The sequence below is a fragment of the Cetorhinus maximus genome, chromosome 2 (genome assembly GCF_964194155.1).
Source record: "Cetorhinus maximus chromosome 2, sCetMax3.hap1.1, whole genome shotgun sequence".
Taxonomy (NCBI): domain Eukaryota; kingdom Metazoa; phylum Chordata; class Chondrichthyes; order Lamniformes; family Cetorhinidae; genus Cetorhinus; species Cetorhinus maximus.
The window spans coordinates 46,333,265-46,352,951 of record NC_135880.1 but is presented as its reverse complement, the minus strand read 5'-3'; the positions used below and the strand labels follow the sequence as shown (position 1 = coordinate 46,352,951).

Sequence of the window (19,687 nt, the reverse complement as noted above, 5' to 3'; positions counted from 1 at the left end):
GGTAATTTTATAAAATACCCAATGGGCTACTGCATAATTTCCAAACAGGATTTGTCACGACATTAGATTTACACTCTATTTAAATTTAAACTTTCCCTTCCATGGGAGTCAGGTTGGACTCAGTTTAGTGTCAATACGAACTTGTTTCACACCAATGTTAAACCAGTAGTGCAAGACCTCCTAAAACAAATACTGACGGAGTAATTGAAAGTACAACAATTTTAAGTCAGTAACGAGGCCTTAATTTTTATTACAATAAAGGTTATATTTTAAGGGAATGAAATAGGATTTACTAATATTCATTATCATTGTTGCCATTAAGCACAGAAAATCACTTTGGGAAATCATACAGTTCGATGGAATCTGAGAAGCATGGATGAACTAGAAGCAAGTAAGTTACTCGACTCAGACTGTGAATACAGAAGGGGAAAGGGCACACAACAAAATGAGCTAATTTTATGCTAATCAACTCTTTAGAAAATGTTTCTGTTTCAGAACAGAGTTGAAAAGTATACAGATAAGGTTGCAGAGACACAGTCAAATACTCTGCAGAAAATGACAGATCCTGATCTGCTGAAATAGATAGATGAGTCATTTCTGCAATGCAACTAGTTACTTTTTTTACTTCTTTCATGGGTGGTGAGCATCGCTGGCAAGGGCAGCATTTGTTGCCCATACCCAAATGCCCTCAAGAAGGTGAATCACTGCAGTCTGTCTGGTGTAGGTCCACCCATAGTGCTGGCGCAGCAGTTAAGAAGCTGAATGGCCTACTACCGCTTCTATTTCTTACATTCTTATGATGGTACGTTGAGTTGTGAAAAGTACTCATCAGGTAATGTCGCAATTCATGCTCGCATGTAGTAGAACCTGAACAACATTCAAGCTTGGGCTGACAAGTGGCAAGTAATACTTGTGCCACACAAGTGCCAGGCAATGACCATCTCCAGGAAGAGAGATCTAACCATCTCTCCTTGACATTCAATTGCTTTACCATTGCTGAATCCTCCCCCATCTACATCCTGGGGGTTACCATTGCTCAGAAACTTAACTGGATCAGCCATATAAATACTGTGGCTACCCAAGCAAGTCAGAGACTGGGAATTCTGCAGCCTGTAATTCCCCTCCTGACTCCCCAGGTCCTGTCCACCATCTACAAGGCACAAGTCAGGAGTGTGATGAATGTTCTCCAATTGCCCGGATGTATGCAGCTCCAACAACACTAAAGAAGCTCGACACCATCCAGGACAAACCAGCTTGCTTGACTGGCACCCTATCCACCACTTTCGTCACCACCTTCTCAAGGGCAACTAGGGGTGGACAATAAATGCTGGCTTTACCAGCAATACCCACATTCCATGAAAGAATAAAAAAAAATTAGTGGTAACATAAAGGGAGCTCAAAGTCTTTATAAACATTCTATTCATTAATTCTCTCTTTGCTCTTACTTTTTTTTAGATCTCCTCTGTATTTATATATTAAGCATGCTTCTCAACATACTATGAGCCTTACATTTGTCATAAGTGATTATTCATCCTGTCGCATTTTCCTCACTATGTTTTTAGTCATCTTGGAAGCTCTAGCTTTGGACACCCTCCCTTTATTGTGCTTCTGCTTTTCTCTACCTTACTTGAGGTTTTTACTCAGAGTAACTGTAAAGTTAACTGGGTAGATCTTTGATAAGGCAAATTACGTTTCATCTGTGAAGGAAATGGGTTTGACAAGCCAGGTGGCCTTTTCACTTTTAATAGTTATGCATCATGCACAACTGCAAACGCCCTCAACCTTGCAGGCCTTGAGTTTGGAGTTTCAGAGCAGAAGCAAGAAAAGTTATAACACTCCCACACAACCTCAGGCTACAAATTCCCAGAACTAGCAACAACAGCAAAGAAAACACACAAATAGAAATTCTTTAAAAATGAATGTTGTGTAAACAAAAGCATCAGGAAACGGGTAGCTGACAAAACCAAAATTACTCGTGTCAAGTCATCACAATCTGGGCATGCATTTTTTACACATAGAAAAATCACATGTAATTAGTTTTATTAATTAACCAGTCTGTAAATGAACAACCCAGCAATAACTCACCTGCTGCCCTGCTCTATCTGAGGTGAGGGAGGTTGTTGCTGCATTGTCTGGTCTCTGTGCATTGCTGACCACAGGGCGGAAGAACTTGCTAATCACAGCCTGGTTCCCAACACTCTTCTTCCCGCGGCCTTTGGTCTTGGACATTGCAAATATCGAGCAGGCCCCCCCTCTACAGGCTGTAGACCCTGCCGAAACCTGGAGTTCAGCAGCGAGATCCGCTCAATTCCGGAACAGCAGCGGCGGCGGGAGCACGAAACCACGTCAGAGACAGAGTTAGACCTGAAGCCGGAGCTGGGACCCACGTGCTGCTGTTGCCTTCCCCTTAAAGCTGCACCCTCTCCTCTCCTCTCTCTCTCACACCACGACATTGAAACAATACCTCTACTTAACAACAATGTATAAAACAGAGCCTGCTGACTGCAAAGTATATCATTTCCCGTTTCCCCTTTTATATCACAGTAACAAAATGTATCCCTTAAAGTGGGCACCTTGTTCATAAAAATACAACATCTTTGTTTCTTCGCAAAGATACAGCAGGATTGCAATCACCATTGCATCGGACTCAGCGTTGATGAAGACTCCCAAGCAGCTTGAAGAGTTGGCATGACCATATGTGGCTTAATGTGAACAAGGATAATAAACAGAGGAATATAATCTAAATGGTATGATTTTACAGAACACCAGAAAGGGATTTGGTGGGATAGATTGCTGAAGCTATCAGTGCCATGTAGGCAATCATAAAGAGAACAAATCGGATCTTGGGTTATATTGGAGCACAAATCTCAGGAAGTGTTTGTGCAGTCTTTGAAATAGTGGGCACAATTCTGGTCACCAGGGGAAATTGATACAGCAATAAGAGAAGGTACAGTATAGGACAACTAAATTGATGGCTTACGAAGAAAGGCTGAAAAAGCTGGGAATGTTGACACTTGTGAAGAGAACATATAAACTTGCCTTTATAGAGCATCTTTGACACAAAAAACACACTAAGGTGTTTCACAGAAGTGTAATCAAGCAAAAATGGACACTAAGCCAAACAAGTAAAGTTTGGTGAAAGATATGGATTCTGAAGAGAGTCTTAATAAGAAGAAGCTGGGGAGAAAAGGAGATCTAGGGAAAGAATTCCAGAGACTAGACTTAACCTAATGAAGGTACATCATCAATAGTAGGATGAAGGGGAATTCACAAGAAGCCAGAATGGAAAGAACAGGGAATTCAGGGCATGCAGTGTGGTGTTGGTGGAATGCAAGGCTTTGATGGGTACTGAGATAAGGAGGGACAAAATCATGGAACACAGGTGAGACCAGGAGCGACTCTAGATAAGCAAAGACAGGGTGATAATTGGGCAAGGTTTGGAGTGCGATTGGATTTAGGCAGCTGCGTGTTGGACGAGCCAACGTTAAGGGAGCATGGAGGATGGGAGACCCACCAGGGAAGCATTGGAATAATCAAGTCCGTCAAAACAAGTACATGGATATGCATTTATGCAGAAAATAGATTGATGCATAGAGGTGGGTATAGGTGGCAGTCTGTGACGGTTCAGAGTTCAGCTTGGAGTTAAAATTACACTAAGATTGCAAACAACCTATTTCATCCTGAGACAGTGGCCTGGGAGGGAATTGAAATTGCTGGATAAGATATGGAATTTGTCATGGTGGACTAGAGATGACAGGTCTTCTCAATGTTTAAGTGGAGGCACTAGCCAAATTAATTCATAGGACCTGATTTTAACACTATGCAAGTGGGCGGGTTTTGAATTGGTAAAAATTAGACCCATAGAATCATAGAGTAATACAACACAGAAGGGGGACGGGGGCAGTCAGCCCATTGTTCCTATGCTGGATCTGATAGCACTATCTAATTAGTCCCAACACCCCTGCTCTTTCCCCAAAGCCCAGCAAAAGTTTCCAATTCAAGTAATGATCCAATTCCCTTTTGAATGTTATTATTGAATCTGCTTCCACCATCGTTTCACATTATGCATTCCTGATCATAACAACTTGCTGCACCTGCTATTGCCCGAACCAGCTATCCACACCACAACTCTCCGTTCCTTCCATTACAGCAACTTTTCTTTTCCCCTTTGCAGCCCTTCCTCTCCTTTGCCCCTTCCCCCCCACCACCCCCAGCCATTGAGGATGTTTTTTAGTCACGCCGCTCTTCCTCCATCAATGGTATGCTTTTAGTTGGCTTTGGTTCTTTTACCAATTAGTTTAAATTTGTGTCCTCTGGTTAATGACTCTTCTTCCATCTGAAGCAGCTTCTCCTTGTTTATATCATCAGAACTCTTCATGGTTTTGATCACCTCCCCTCTTAACCTTCTCTGCCTTAAGGAGAACAACTACAGTTTCTCTATTCTCTCCAAGTAACTGAAATCTTTTATCCCTGCTACCATTGTTGTAGATCTCCTCTAAATGCTTGCTAAGGGCTTGACATCCTTTCTAAAGTGTGGTACCCAAAATGCATCACAAGGCTCCAGCTGGGACCTAACCAGTGTTTTATAAAGGTCCAACTTCCAAGAAAGGTCATTCAGCATTAATTATGACTTAGTGCACAATTAAAAACTCAGTTACACCTCAATCAACAAGGTGTTTCATTTTCAATGGCTTGTACAGGGAGAATAGTGCACAAAATAGTGCAGCTGTGCCTCAGTTGGTAGCACTCTCACATCTGAGTCAGAAGATTGTGTGTTCAAGTCTCACACCAGGGTTTGAGCACAAAAATCCAGATTGACACTCCAGTGTAGTACCCAGGGAATGCAGCAAGTTTGGAGGTGCCATCTTTAGGATACGATGTTAAAACCAAGGCCTTGACTGCTCTCTCAGATGAACAGTTTCCATGGCACTGCATAAGAGAAAAGCAGGGGCTTTATACCTGGTGTCCTGGTCAATAATTATCCCTTTATCAACATGCCAAAAAATGATTATCTTGTCACTATCACATTTCTGTTTGCAAGAGATTACTGTGTGTAAATCAGCAGCTGTGTTTCCTATGTTACAACAGCGACTATTCTTCAAAAGAACTTAATTGGTTGTAAACTGCTTCGGGATGACCTGAGGTTGTGAAAGGTGCTGTATAAATGCAAGTCTTCCTTTTCCCTTAAAAATTTGAAATTCATGTTGCTGATTTTGATGCTGACTGCTTCTACAAAAACTGCCACAGGGCACCCTGTGGATGAGGTGGGTACCCCTGCCAGGACATAGACAGCATTATCAAACATTGGTCTGAAGCCGAAAGTGCATTCAGTCAATCTTCCAGGTTTCCCAGTTCTCTCTAGGGCTGTGAAGATTTCTGTGGGGAAAATATTATTTAAAAACCCAGAATGTCAGAAATGTCATTTTAGTGGTACAAAATGCTGTAGGTTGAAGCCCCACTCCATAGACCTGAACACACAACTTGTGATAATTCAGTGCAGTGCTGAAAATGTGTCACATGGTAAGGGGTGCTATCATTAAGATGTGATTTTTTAACTAAGGTCCTGTCCTTATTTTCAACTGTGTGGAAAAGATCCCATGAAACTATTCAAAAACAGTTGGGGAGTTCTTCCCGGTATCCTAAACAAAATTTATACATGAATCAGCATCACTGAAATAGATGGCCTGATAAGAATAGCCCATAAAATTATGAATATTTCTTAATATGTAACCACTTTTCAAATGTTTGCAAGTTTTGTCTTTTGACTGCCTGCTTTTATTTAGTTTGTTTTTTTATTCTTTCACAGGATGTGGGTATCACTGTCTAGGCCAGCATTTGTTGTCCATCTCTAATTGTCCTTGAGAAGGTGGTGGTGAGCCACCTTCCTGAATTGGTGCAGCCCATGTAGGGTAGGGAGACACAGTGCTGTTAGGGAGGAAATTCCAGGATTTTGACCCAGCGACAGTGAAGGAATGGCAATATAGTTCCAAGTCAGGATGGTCTGTGACTTGGAGGGAAACTTGCAGGTGGTGGTGTTCCCATGCATCTGCTGTCCTTGTCCTATGAGGTGGTAGAGGTCATGGCTTTGAAACGTGCTGTCGAAACCTTCATGAGCTGCTGCTGTGTATGTTGTAGATGGTACACAATACATCAGTGATGGAGGGAGTGAATGTTTATGGTGGAGGATGGGGTGCCAATCAAGTAGGCTGCTTTGCCCTGGACGGTGTCAAGCTTCTTGAATGTTGTTGGAGCTGCACTCATCCAAGCAAATAGAGAATATTCTATCACTCTTCTGACTTAAGCCTTGTGGATGGTGGACAGGCTTTGGGGAGTCATGACGTAAGTTACTTGCCACAGAATGCCCAGCCTCTGACCTGCTCTTGTAGCCACATTTATATGCCTAGTCCAGTTTCGTTTCTTGTCAACGGTAACCCCCAGGATGTCGATAGTGGAAGATTCAGTGATGGTAATGCCATTAAATGTCAAGGGGAGATGGTTAGATTCTCTCTTGTTGGAGATGGATATTGCCTGGCACTTGTGTGGCAAGAATGTTACTTGCCACTTCTCAGCACAACCTGAATGTTGCCTGGGCCTTGCTGCCTATGAAGATGGACTGCTTCAGTACCTGAGGAGTTTCAAATGGTACTGAATATTATGCATTCATATGATGGATGGAAGGTAATTGATGAAATAGCTGAAGATGGTTGGGCCTAGGACACTACCCTGAGGAACTCCTGCAGTGATGTCCTGGAACTAAAACAATTTACCCCCAACAACCACAATCTTTGTGGTTAGTATGACTCCAACCAGTGGAGAGTTTTCCCCCGATTCCAATTGACTTCAGTTTTGCTCAGGCTGCTTGATGCCACACTCAATCAAATAGCACCAAAATGTCAAGGGCAGTCACTCGCACCTCACTTATTGAGTTCAGCTCTTTAGTCCGTGTTTGGACCATGTAATGAGGTCAGGAGCTGAGTGGCCTTGGCTGAACCCAAACTGAGTGTCAGTGAGCAGGTTATTGCTGTGTAAGTCCTGCTTTATAGCACTGTCAACGACCCCTTCCATCATGTTGCTAAAGATCGAGAGTGGACTGATGGGGCAGCAATTGACTGGGTTGGATTTGTGCTGCTTTGTGTGGACAGGGCCCACGTGGACAATTTTCCACATTGCCAGGTAGATGCCCGTATGGTAGCTGTACTGGAACACCTTGGATAGGGGCAAATTATGGAGCACAAGTCTTCATTACTACTGCTAGCAGGATGACTAACTCTTGTGGAGAAAATTAATGGGCAGCCTGTCATGTGGGTCCATAGGAAAGGAGGCTTGGTTGCTGCCAAAGCTGTGAGAGCAGGGTGGGAGGGGGGGATTCCTGAGCTGTATGAGCACGGAGACAGGAAGAGAGCAGGTACTGCATGTGCACAAGATTTAAAGGTCCAAATTGCAGGACAACAGCATCATCTAGCCCGGGAGACAGGACAATGGACTCAGGTACTGGACGATCCTGTAAAATAAGGTACAGTCGGTCACCCTGACTGCCACAATGTTGTCAAGGCCCAGAGCCTTTGCAGTATCCAGTGTCTTCAGCCATTTCTTTGACATCATGTGGAGTCAATTGAATTGGCTGGCATCTGTAATGTTGGGGACCTCCGGAAGAGGCCAAGATTGATCATCCCACAGTTACACAACAGTATTAACTAAGCTTTTGATCTAGATCTAAAGCCTGTTTCATTTAACAAACCGAGACAAAACATTGCAAAATATTTCAGTGTGGAGTTGAAACTCAGCTAATTTGCATTATTAAAAGAATGATTTGATTTGATTTCTATTTATTTTATTTTCTAGAACGACTTATTCATCTGTCAAATAAATAAAGGAAAGAAATGGAGAAACCTATGAAATCTTAGTCATTTAATGTCGATGTTAAGCTTCCCAATAGCAATGTTAAATTCAAGCAGCATTGAACCTTTGGACCCAACGAAGGATCATTGTAACAGTTTGGCGCACTGAGCTTCCCATTGGGCGCTGCGGAGTGACGTCATTTGGGCGCGCTGTTTTTGCCGCGCTCCAGCGAAGTTGCTTTCAGTTTGTGGTGAGTTTGTACCCGGTTCCAAAGAAGAAAGATGCCTCGTTTGATCAACTCTATCGTCGCTGTTTGTCCGAACATGGGTATCGGCAAAGACGGAAACTTCCCCTGGCATCCGATTAGATTGAAGTAAGGATTTCTCTGTGATTCCGGGAGTGACTGAGACAGACAAATCCTGAGCCTGACCCGGGTATATTGTGTGGCTCTGGTTAACCGGGCATTCCCCAGTGGAGTTTCTAATCGCAGCTTTCCGCCTCCTACCCTACCATCCCCAGTGAATTTCCCGGTCTCCGAGAGGAATTTCCGTCCTGTGCTTCAAAAAGAGTCTTCTGTACATATCTGACCTGCGGGTTATAGCACAGAACAGGATAGCGTGTCTCCCCTTGTTCCAGCTGGCATCGGGTGTCAACAATTACTTGCCTTTCCTATTGTTTGAATTCCCTTCTGCCTACTTTAATAATACTGGGTACGAAGAGCTGGCCGACATTCCATGTGGCTATGGTGTTAATTGTGGAGAGTTGTGTCATGTTTTCTTTCCAGTAGTGTGTTTGAATATACCCGCTCATATTTGGGCGGATGTATTCAACGTGCACCATCACTTCTTGTGGCACCCCCTTGTAGTAGTCACAGGGAGGGTAGTTTCCCAGTCACTTTTTGTATTCCTCGTAAATCAGACTTTTGATCTACAAGGAAGGCAAATTTATGGGAGGAGATGGCAGTGGGGGGGGTGGGTTTTGGCAGGGAGGAGAGGGGGGGTGGGCTTTTGCAGGCAGGAAAGTGGAGTTAAGAGCATAATCAGATCAGCCATGATCGTATTGAATAGTGGAACAGACCCGAGGGGCCAAGTGGCCTCCATCTGTTCTTATGATTAACTTCTGTTAGAGACATATTGAGTTATACTGCACTGGATTCGCTTAGAAATTTATCCACTTTGAGCCCTGGGAGAAGCTCACCCAGGATCACTGCACCTGGTGCAACCAAATAAAAAACAGTGCGGCTTCCTTTGAAAGCAAGTGCTCATCAGAGGCAGAAAGAAAATGCAACGAGAGGAAATTCTGAGCCACCAACTGCTCCAAAATTCAGTCGTTGGCGGTATAACTGTCCTATTGCAGTAGAACCTTATGGGTCCAAATCAGCCTTACAGGCGCTTAAGTCCCCACCCGAATCCTGCCAAATACCCCAGATGATGAATGTCATCACCTTTGCCTCGAAGGATGAACAAGGTTCTGAACACCACTATACTCTCTTTTCTTTGAGAACAAGTGTAGACCTTATCTAAAATACCTTGTCATGGTTTGACCCCTCATGGTGGGGTCAAATGTATAGGCTCTCAGGAAGGTTCAGTGGAGAGCTTGCTAATGATAGGTCATTGACCTGAAACGTTAACTCTGTTTCTGTTTCTCCACAGATGCTGCCAGACCTGCTGAGTATTTCCAGCATTTTCTGTTTTTTTTTCAGATGAGAATCACTTGCTAATGACTTAGCGTAAAGGCCCTTGGGTACTACAGCTAATGTTTCAGGTCAATGACCTATCATTAGCACACACTCCACTGAACCTCCTGAAAGTCTATACACCTGCTGTGGTAGGATTTGAACCCCAGTCCACCAGAGCATTACCCGTGGTCTCTGGAATACTAGCCAGTGACAATTCCACTATGCTACCATCTCTTACTCCACTCCACTACCACCACACCACCCCCCCCCCCCAGCCCAAACAGCCTCTGTGTGTTACCGCTTGTATGGATATGCATACACTGCGAGTGTTCAAAGGCTTTGCTAATAAAAGGTAGTTGAGGGATTGAGCAATGAGTCTGTTATTTGGTCTCCTGGGACTTGCTTTGATTGTCTCAGGGATCAAAGTGGAGTTTCCCAGATTTTGTTTGCTTTATATCAGTGTATTCAAAAATTTGGTGTTTGTATTCTGGGAAGATTGAGTTGAGTTGTTTGGTAGCTGTAGAGGTATATGTTAATTGAAAAAAAATGACTACATAAATTAGCATATCAACTGTTTAATTATGAATATTTAAAAGAAGGGGTGCATAAATGGATAAAAGTAATTGTACTTTTAAAAGTCAATTTAATGGCTGCATTCCCTTGAACGGACTGTTTCAAATTGTGCTTTTTCAACTTTTAGCAAAGAACTCAAGCATTTCCGGAAGATGACCGCCACACCTACAGTAGAAGGTATTACCAACACTTGAAAAATGTTATTGAATATCGTAGCTGTCACAGCTCATTCATTATTACAGCCATAAGTAGATAGTTGTCAAATTCAACTATATCCAGTAGTGTCACCTATTCTTCTTTCTGTTGCAACAACTGCTTGACCCCCTGCCTTCATTGATAATTAAATAAGAAGAATTATCAGCTCTAAAATAAAAACAAAAAACTACTGCGGATGCTGGAAATCCAAAACAAAAACAGAATTACCTGGAAAAACTCAGCAGGTCTGGCAGCATCGGTGGAGAAGAAAAGAGTTGACGTTTTGAGTCCTCATGACCCTTCGGCAGAACTGAGTGAAGTTAGGAGAGGGGTGAAATGTAAGCTGGTTTAAGGTTGGGGGGGTGGGGAGGAGAGAGAAGTTGGTGGGTGGGGTGGTTGTAGGGACAAGCAACCAGTGATAGGAGCAGATAATCAAAAGATGTTACAGACAAAGGAACAGAGAGGTGTTAAAGGTGGTGATATTATCTAAGAGAATGTGCTAATTAAGGATGGATGGCAGGACACTCAAAGTACAGTTCTAGTGGGGGTGGGGTGGAAAGACTGACAGGGTATTATAGTTATAGATTTAAAAATAATGGAAATAGGCGGGAAAAGAAAAATCTATATAAATTATTGGAAAAAACAAAAGGGAGGGGGAAGAAACGGAAATGGGGGTGGGGATGGAGGAGGGAGTTTAAGATCTAAAGTTGTTGAATTCAATATTCAGCCCAGAAGGCTGTAAAGTGCCTAGTCAGAAGATGAGGTGCTGTTCCTCCAGTTTGCGTTGGGCTTCACTGGAACAATGCAGCAAACCAAGGACAGACATGTGGGCAAGAGAGCACGGTGGAGTGTTAAAACGGCAAGCGACAGGGAGGTTTGGGTCTTTCTTGCGGACAGACCGCAGGTGTTCTGCAAAGCGGTCGCCCAGTTTACGTTTGGTCTCTCCAATGTAGAGGAGACTGCATTGGGAGCAACGAATGCAGTAGACTAAGTTAGGGGAAATACAAGTGAAATGCTGCTTCACTTGAAAGGAGTGTTTGGGCCCTTGGACGGTGAGGAGAGAGGAAGTGAAGGGGCAGGTGTTGCATCTTCTGTGTGGGCATGGGGAGTTGGCATAGGTGGGGGTTGAGGAGTAGGGGGTGATGGAGGAGTGGACCAGGGTGTCCTGGAGGGAACGATCCCTACGGAATGCCGCCAGGGGGGTGAAAGGAAGATGTGTTTGGTGGTGGCATCATGCTGGAGTTGGCGGAACTGGCGGCGGATGATCCTTTGAATGCGGAGGCTGGTGGGGTGATAAGTGAGGACAAGGGGGACCCTATCATGTTTCTGGGAGGGAGGAGAAGGTATGAGGGCGGATGCGCGGGAGATGGGCCGGACACGGTCGAGGGCCCTGTCAACAACCGTGGGTGGAAAACCTCGGTTAAGGAAGAAGGAGGACATGTCAGAGCACATTCTCTTAGATAATATCACCACCTTTAACACCTCTCTGTTCCTTTGTCTGTAACATCTTTTGATTATCTGCTCCTATCACTGCTTGCTTGTCCCTACAACCACCACCCACTCCCCACCTTAAACCAGCTTATATTTCACCCCTCTCCTAACTTCACTCAGTTCTGCTGAAGGGTCATGAGGACTCGAAACGTCAACTCTTTTCTTCTCCGCCGATGCTGCCAGACCTGCTGAGTTTTTCCAGGTAATTCAGAATTATCAGCTCACTGGTTTTGTCACCGGAATGATACCTGGGCATAAAGGGGTTCAATTCTGAGGATAGGCTGCATTAACTTGACTTGTAGTCCCTTGAGTTCAGAAGATTCCGGAGTGATATAATAGAGGTATTTAAAATGCGAAAGTATTCAATAGAGTAGATTCAGAGGAACCTGTTTCTTAAAGGGGGAGGGGTAATATTATTGGAGCCAAGGAATGAAATCGGGAAGCACTTGTTTACATGAGGGTTGTAGAGACTGTGGATGCTAGGCCGTTTAGAAGTTTCAACACTGAGATCGATAGATTTTTGTTCGTTATGTGTCTTGAGATATGGAGCTATGGCAGAACAGGCATAAGGAGTTGAATAGCCAGCTCCCTGATTAGCTGCCATGTTTGAAAGCATTAAATGTATTGGCCATCTGTCGTATTGATTTTTCTGCCACTATGTGTCACTGTTGTACTGCTTCCTTTTTAGTTTTTTTACTTTAACATTTGAGTACTGCTTTATACCCATTTTGCTGGTGTGAAATAACTGTGCAAATATTGCTGAGCTGCTCATGTGTTTTAGGTCTGGTGGGAGACTTTAAAGTCAGGACATTCTTGAGCTGGGCAATTCTGTTCGGACAGAGGGAAATTATAGTCGAGTCTGACTGGGATCAGCTGCACTTATTAGTTTTTGTAATATGCTCACACTCGTCCTGTGAAAGTGACACATGCTATGTTTGAACTATTGGCAGGGAAACACAATGCTGTCATTATGGGACGGAAAACCTGGTTCTCTATTCCTGAGAAATACAGGCCCCTTAAAGACCGGATAAATATTGTACTGAGCAGAGAACTTAAGTAAGTATTTGAGAGGTGATATTTGTTTCTTGTGAAGAGAAACTACAGTATTATCCATCATATTTGATTTACACTAGAAAATGAAACCTGCACCTGAGAAAATAAATTACGATAGCATTTTCTTTTGAACCTTATATATAATTATGCAGAATATATATTGCATTCGCGTGATTGAACTGATGTCTGCTAGGTGCCTTTTTAGTCTTAAATAGTTCTGCATATCACCTCGTCTCGGTCTCAAATTTTAATTTTAGTCACCTTATTTTATTTTATTTAAGGAAAATGCAGTTACTTTAGAGAACAATACTGCTTTGTATTATTTGGATAAATGAACCCAAAATAATGGCTTTCTATTACAGTATTGTGTGGTGTTATTTCGTCTTCTGTTATCATTATCATGTGTTGCCGAACTTACTTTTTCCTCCCCATAACTCTTTTTTTCTTTGTAGGTGTTGACCCCTGATTGGGTAGGTCCATGGGTACTGCCCAAGTGGCATTTATTCAAGTGTAAACATTCAGCCATGAAGGAGAAATAGAAAAGGCAACACGGGTCCGAGCCTGATCCTGTCCTTGCCCAACACTCTCTCAGTGCAGTTCCAGAGGGTACTAGAGGGAGAGCAGGAATCTTGGCCATTTTTCTATTCCCCCACCTCCCTGTCCCAGGGATGTAGAGGACAATCACCAGCTAAGATCCTTGCCATCCAGGAACTGGATATATCTGCCTCCTCTTCATGACTAAACTTTTAATTTTTCTTATGTTTTGGTGCATTTTCCAACCTTTTGAAGTGTATTATGAATTAGAATTAAGGAACAGGAGACCCAGAAAATAGGACCATACACAAGGTGGAAACTAAGATCGCAGTGATCGTTTAATGGAAATATCTGGGGGGGGTTTTTTTAACAAAATTACATAGACAAGCAGGAAAGATCTGCAGGTGGCGAGAATTACAGAAACGTCTGTTATCTCCAAGAACTGCAAAATCTTCAACTTGCACCTGGAAGCTGGAGATTGTCCTTTCCACTTAGTTTCAGTAGGTAGCATGCAGCATGCCCAGTGCCACCACAAGCACCTGCTCAAACGCTTCATCAAAACGAATATACTGAAATAAATAAATGTAACTTAAATCACAGCTATTCGAAGGGAGTAATCCCATCCCGTGGGAACAGGTTGTGAATGCTTCTTCTGAACCAGTGGGCATTTGAGAGATTGATTTGTTATTCGTGATGAGTTGGATCACAGAGCAGACACCTAACCTGTGCTTCCACAGGGAGATGAAAGTGGGATAATTTATGAACATAAGAATTAGGAGCAGGAGTAGGCCACTTGGCCCCTCGAGCCCACTCTGCCATTCAATAAGATCATGGCTGATCTGATTGTAACCTCAACTCCACATTCCCATGTACTCCCAACAACCTTTCACCCTTTTGCTTATCAAGAACCTATCTAGTTTTGCCTTAAAAATATTCAAAGACTCTGCTTCCACTGCCTTTTGAGGAAGAGAATTCCAAAGATTCACAGCCCTATGAAAGAAAAAGACTTCTCCTCATCTCTGTTATAAATGGGCGACCCCTTATTTTTAAACAGTGACCCCTAGTTCTAGATTCTCCCCCAAGAAGAAACATCCTCTCCACATCCGCCCCTTCAGGATGTTTCAATCAAGACGCCTCTTACTCGTTTAAACTCCAGCGGATACAAGCCCTAGTCTGTCCTACCTTTCGTCATAAGACAACCCACATTCCTGATATTAGTCTGGTAAACCTTCTCTGAACTGTTTCCAACACATTTACATCCTTCCTTAAGTAAGGGGACTAGTACTGTACACAGTACTCCAGATGTAGTCTCACCAATGCGCTGTATAACTGAAGCCATAACCCCTCTACCTTTGTACTCAACTTCACTCACAATAAACAATAACATTCTATTAGCTTTCCTAATTACTTGCTGTATCTGCATATTAATCTTTTGCGATTTGCCAGATCTTTGCCCACTCACTTAACCTATCTATATCTTTTTGTAGCCTCCTTATGTCCTCTTCACAACTTACTTTCCTACCTATCTTTGTGTCATCAGCAAATTTAGCAACCATTCCTTTGCTCCCTTCCTCCAAGTCATTTATATAAATTGTAAACAGTTGAGGTCCCAGCACTGACCCCCGTGACACATCACTTGTTAACATTTACCAACTACCAATGATGAGATCAGTCAGAAGGATGAAAACAAAAAACTGCGGATGCTGGAAATCCAAAACAAAAACAGAATTACCTGGAAAATCTCAGCAGGTCTGGCAGCATCGGCGGCCGCGCATACGCCCTCACGCCTTCTCCTCCCTCCCAGAACCATGATAGGGTCCCCCTTGTCCTCACTTATCACCCCACCAGCCTCTGCATTCAAAGGATCATCCTCCGCCATTTCCGCCAACTCGAGCATGATGCCACCACCAAACACATCTTCCCTTCACCCCCCCCGGCGGCATTCCGTAGGAAACTGAAAGTTGTGATAGTAGGAGATTTTAACTTTCCACATATTGACTGGTACTCCCATACTGTAAAAGGGCTGGATGGCTTGGAGTTTGTCAAATGTGTTCAGGAAAGTTTTCTAAATCAATATATAGAGGTACCAACGAGAGAGGATGTAATACTTGATCTCCTATTAGGGAACCAGACAGGTTAGGTGACAGAAATATGTGTAGGCGAACATTTTGGGTCCAGTGACCACAATGTCATTAGTTTTAAGCTAATTATGGATAAGGATAGATCTGATCCTCGAGTTGAGATTCTAAATTGGAGAAAGGCCAATTTTGTGGAAATGAGAAAGGATCTAGGAAGAGTGAATTGGCATAAGTTGTTTTCTGGCAAGGATGTGTTCAGTAAGTGGAAGGCATTCAAAGGCGAAATTTTGAGAGTACAGATTTTGTATGTTCCTGTCAGGATTAAAGGCAAAGTTAACAGGTTTAGGGAACCTTGCTTTTCAAGGGATATTGGCGATCTGGTTAAGAAGAAGAGAGAGGTGTATAGCAGGTATAGGCAACAAGGAGCAAATAAGGAAATCAGCAAGGCAAAAAGAAGACATGAGGTTGCTTTGGCAGATAATGTGAAGGTAAACCCGAAGGGTTTCTACAAGTATATTAAGAGTAAAAGGATAGTAAGGGACACAATTGGTCCCCTTGAAGATCAGAGTGGTCGTCTATGTGTGGAGCCTCACGAGATGGGGGAGATCTTAAACAGTTTTTTTGCATCAGTATTTACTCAGGAAACTGGCATAGTGTATAAGGAAGGAAGGGAAACAAGCAGTAGTTTCATGGAACATATAGAGTTTAAAGAGGAGGAGGTGCTTGCTGCCTTACAGTGAATAAAGGTAGATAAATCCCCTGGGCCTGACATGATATTCCCTCGGACCTTGAGGGAGACTAGTGTAGAAATTGCAGGGGTCCTGGCAGAAATATTTAAATTGTCCTTAGCCACGGGTGAGGTTCCGGAGGATTGGAGGTAGCTCATGTTGTTCCGTTGTTTAAAAAAGGCTCCAAAAGTAAACCAGGTAATTACAGGCCAGTGAGCCTGACGTCAGTAGTAGGTAAATTATTGGAAGGTGTTCTGAGAGATCGGATATATAATTATTTGGACAGCCAAGGGCTGATTAAGGATAGTCAGCTTGGCTTTGTGTGTGGTAGGTCGTGTTTAACGAACCTTGTAGAGTTTTTCGAGGAGGTTACCAAGAAAGTAGATGAAGGAAAGGCTGTGGATGTTGTCTACATGGACTTTAGTAAGGCCTTTGACAAGGTCCCACATGGGAGGTTAGTTCAGAAGGTTCAGACACTTGGTATCCATGGAGAGGTTGTAAACTGGATTCGAAATTGGCTGTGTGGGAGAAGACAGAGAGTGGTAGTGGATGATTGCTTCTCAGACTGGAGGTCTGTGACTAGTGGTGTGCCTCAGGGATCTGTGCTGGGACCATTGTTGTTTGTTGTCTATATCAATGATTTGGATGATAATGTGGTGAATTGGATCAGCAAGTTTGCTGATGACACTGAGATTGGAGGCGTTGTGGACAGCGAGGAAGGCTTTCAAAGCAGGCAGAGAGATCTGAACCAACTGGAAAAATGGGCCAGAAAATGGCAGATGGAATTTAATGCAGAAAAGTGTGAGGTGTTATATTTTGGAAGGTCAAACCAAGGTAGGACATACACAGTAAATGGTAGGGCACTGAGGAGTGCGGAGGAACAAAGGGATCTGGAAGTTCAGATACATAATTCCCTGAAAGTGGCGCCACAGGTAGACAAGGTTGTAAAGAAAGCTTTTGGCATACTGGCCTTCATAAATCAAAGTATTGAGTATAGGAGTTGGGATGTTATGGTGAGGTTGTATAAGACATTGGTGAGGCCAACTTTGGAGTATTGTGTGCAGTTCTGGTCACCTAACTACAGGAAGGATATCAGTAAGATTGAGAGAGTGCAGAGAAGATTTACTAGGATGTTGCTGGGTCTTAAGGAGTTGAGTTACAGGGAAAGATTAAACAGGTTAGGACTTTATTCCTTGGAGCGTAGAAGAATGAGGGGAGATATGATAGAAGTTTACAAAATTGAGGGGTATAGACAGAGTAAATGCGAGTAGGCTCTTTCCACTTAGATTAGGAGAAATAAACACGAGAAGACATGGCTTTAGGGTGAAAGAGGAAAGGTTTAGGGGGAACATTAGGGGGAACTTCTTCACTCAGAGAGTGGTGAGAGTGTGGAACGAGCTACCATCTGACGTGGTAAATGCGGGCTCACTCTTAAATTTTAAGAATAAATTAGATAGATACATGGATGGGAGAGGTCTGGAGGGTTATGGACTAGGTGCAGGTCAATGGGACTAGCGGAATAATATTTCGGCACAGACTAGAAGGACCGAATGGCCTGTTTTCTGTGCTGTAGTGTTCTATGGTTCTATGGATCGTTCCCTCCGGCACACCCTGGTCCACTCCTCCATCACCCCCTACTCCTCAACCCCCACCTATGGCACCTCCCCATGTCCACGCAAAAGATGCAACACCTGCCCCTTCACTTCCTCTCTCCTCACCGTCCAGGGGCCCAAATACTCCTTTCAAGTGAAGCAGCATTTCACTTGCATTTCCCCTAACTTAGTCTACTGCATTCGTTGCTCCCAATGCAGTCTCCTCTACATTGGAGAGACCAAACGTAAACTGGGCGACCGCTTTGCAGAACACCTGCAGTCTGTCCGCAAGAAAGACCCAAACCTCCCTGTCGCTTGCCGTTTTAACACTCCACCCTGCTCTCTTGCCCACATGTCTGTTCTTGGCTTGCTGCATTGTTCCAGTGAAGCCCAACGCAAACTGGAGGAATAGCACCTCATCTTCCGACTAGGCACTTTACAGCCTTCCGGACTGAATATTGAATTCAACAACTTTAGATCTTGAACTCCATCCCCACCCCCTTTCCGTTTCTTCCCCCTCCCTTTTGTTTTTTCCAATAATTTATATAGATTTTTCTTTTCCCACCTATTTCCATTATTTTTAAATCTATACCTTTAATGCCCTGTTAGTCTTTCCATCCCACCCCCACTAGAGCTGTACCTTGAGTGTCCTGCCATCCATTCTTAATTAGCACATTCGTTTAGATAACATCACCACCTTCAACACTTTGTTCCTTTGTCTGTGACATCTTTTGATTATCTGCTCCTATCACTGCTTGCTTGTCCCTACAACCACCCCCCAACTTCTCTCCCCCCACCCCCCCCACCTTAAACCAGCTTATATTTCACCCCTCTCCTAATATTACTCAGTTCTGTTGAAGGGTCATGAGGACTCGAAACGTCAACTCTTTTCTTCTCCGCCGATGCTGCCAGACCTGCTGAGTTTTTCCAGGTAATTCTGTTTCAGTCAGAAGGAGATGCTTGTTTATTCAAAACCCATACTTGGCTCCAAGAGACCATAATGTTGTGACGTTTAAACGGATGAAACTAGGTCAAAAAGAAGACACTTCCAAACTTTGAGTGTTCTGATCTATCATGGAGGTTGTATTACGATCCTTTCAATGGGTGTGATGCAATCTTTTTAGCTAATAAGATAATTGAATAAGGTAACAAATATCCCTGACTGAGAGCATCAGAGTGCTTCATGCTATTTTCAGATACAATTTATGTGCATGGTGAATCTTACCACACTGGTGATATTTTTGAATGAGTAGCCAGGTGCCCTTTTGTTAATTGTATGGGGGGCAGGTGTGGGAATGGTGATTTTGAAACCAGCTACAAAAATCTATAATTGGAACAAAAGAAGAAATCTTGTGCTTTAACCAATAGGAGGGACTAACTTTATTCCTGCAGTTGCTCTTTAAATGTCACATTTTGAGTTTCCTAGGTGACCGTTGGGAGCTACATTTGAAGTAATGTTTGTTTGCAATGGCACAGCATCCTGCAGTGAGGTGTGGGAGAAATATCTCTAAGTAGAGCATCAGTTCTCGGAACTGAAAGTGATTCCAATCCTTGATGCCTGAGGTACTGTGATGAGTACCAGACTGGAGTTTTGAACTCCAGTAATTCCACGTCAACTTAATGTCATAGCAAAACTGAGGTGAAGATGGATTTTCATTTTCCTCCTGTGTGGAACTTTTTCTTTCCCTCTTTATCTCCAGAAAATTGGAAGGAAATAAAAAATGATGCAGGGGTAGAATCTGAAACAAATATTGGAAGTCTTCCTTGCAATCATCCAGGCATAGTTAGCGATCAGTTTGAACTATGATGCACCCGATAGGCCATTTTTTATTAATGAGAACTTTGAGTGTCCTTATGTTAATTAACTGCATGGAGCATCAACAGCTAATCCAGTCCTGTTTTTGCCTGACAAACTTTCCAGCAGAT

At 43.2% G+C, this 19,687-nt stretch overlaps 2 protein-coding genes across 3 annotated transcripts in view; one reads left to right on the top strand and one right to left on the bottom strand.

Moving 5' to 3' along the window:
* The window catches only part of msh3 (mutS homolog 3 (E. coli)), a 336,423-nt gene extending 334,101 nt beyond the window's left edge, over positions 1–2,322 (bottom strand). For both annotated transcript variants that reach the window (XM_078564469.1, XM_078564461.1), the window contains exon 1: positions 2,086–2,322. In XM_078564469.1, coding sequence (XP_078420595.1) covers positions 2,086–2,229 — 144 coding nt within the window. In that variant the 5' untranslated portion in view covers positions 2,230–2,322. The remainder of the gene's footprint in view (positions 1–2,085) is intronic.
* A 5,734-nt stretch (positions 2,323–8,056) lies between these two features.
* The window catches only part of dhfr (dihydrofolate reductase), a 58,088-nt gene continuing 46,457 nt past the window's right edge, over positions 8,057–19,687 (top strand). Inside the window, exons 1-3 of the mRNA XM_078564453.1 lie at positions 8,057–8,212; positions 10,218–10,267; positions 12,727–12,832. Coding sequence (XP_078420579.1) covers positions 8,121–8,212; positions 10,218–10,267; positions 12,727–12,832 — 248 coding nt within the window. The 5' untranslated portion in view covers positions 8,057–8,120. The remainder of the gene's footprint in view (positions 8,213–10,217; positions 10,268–12,726; positions 12,833–19,687) is intronic.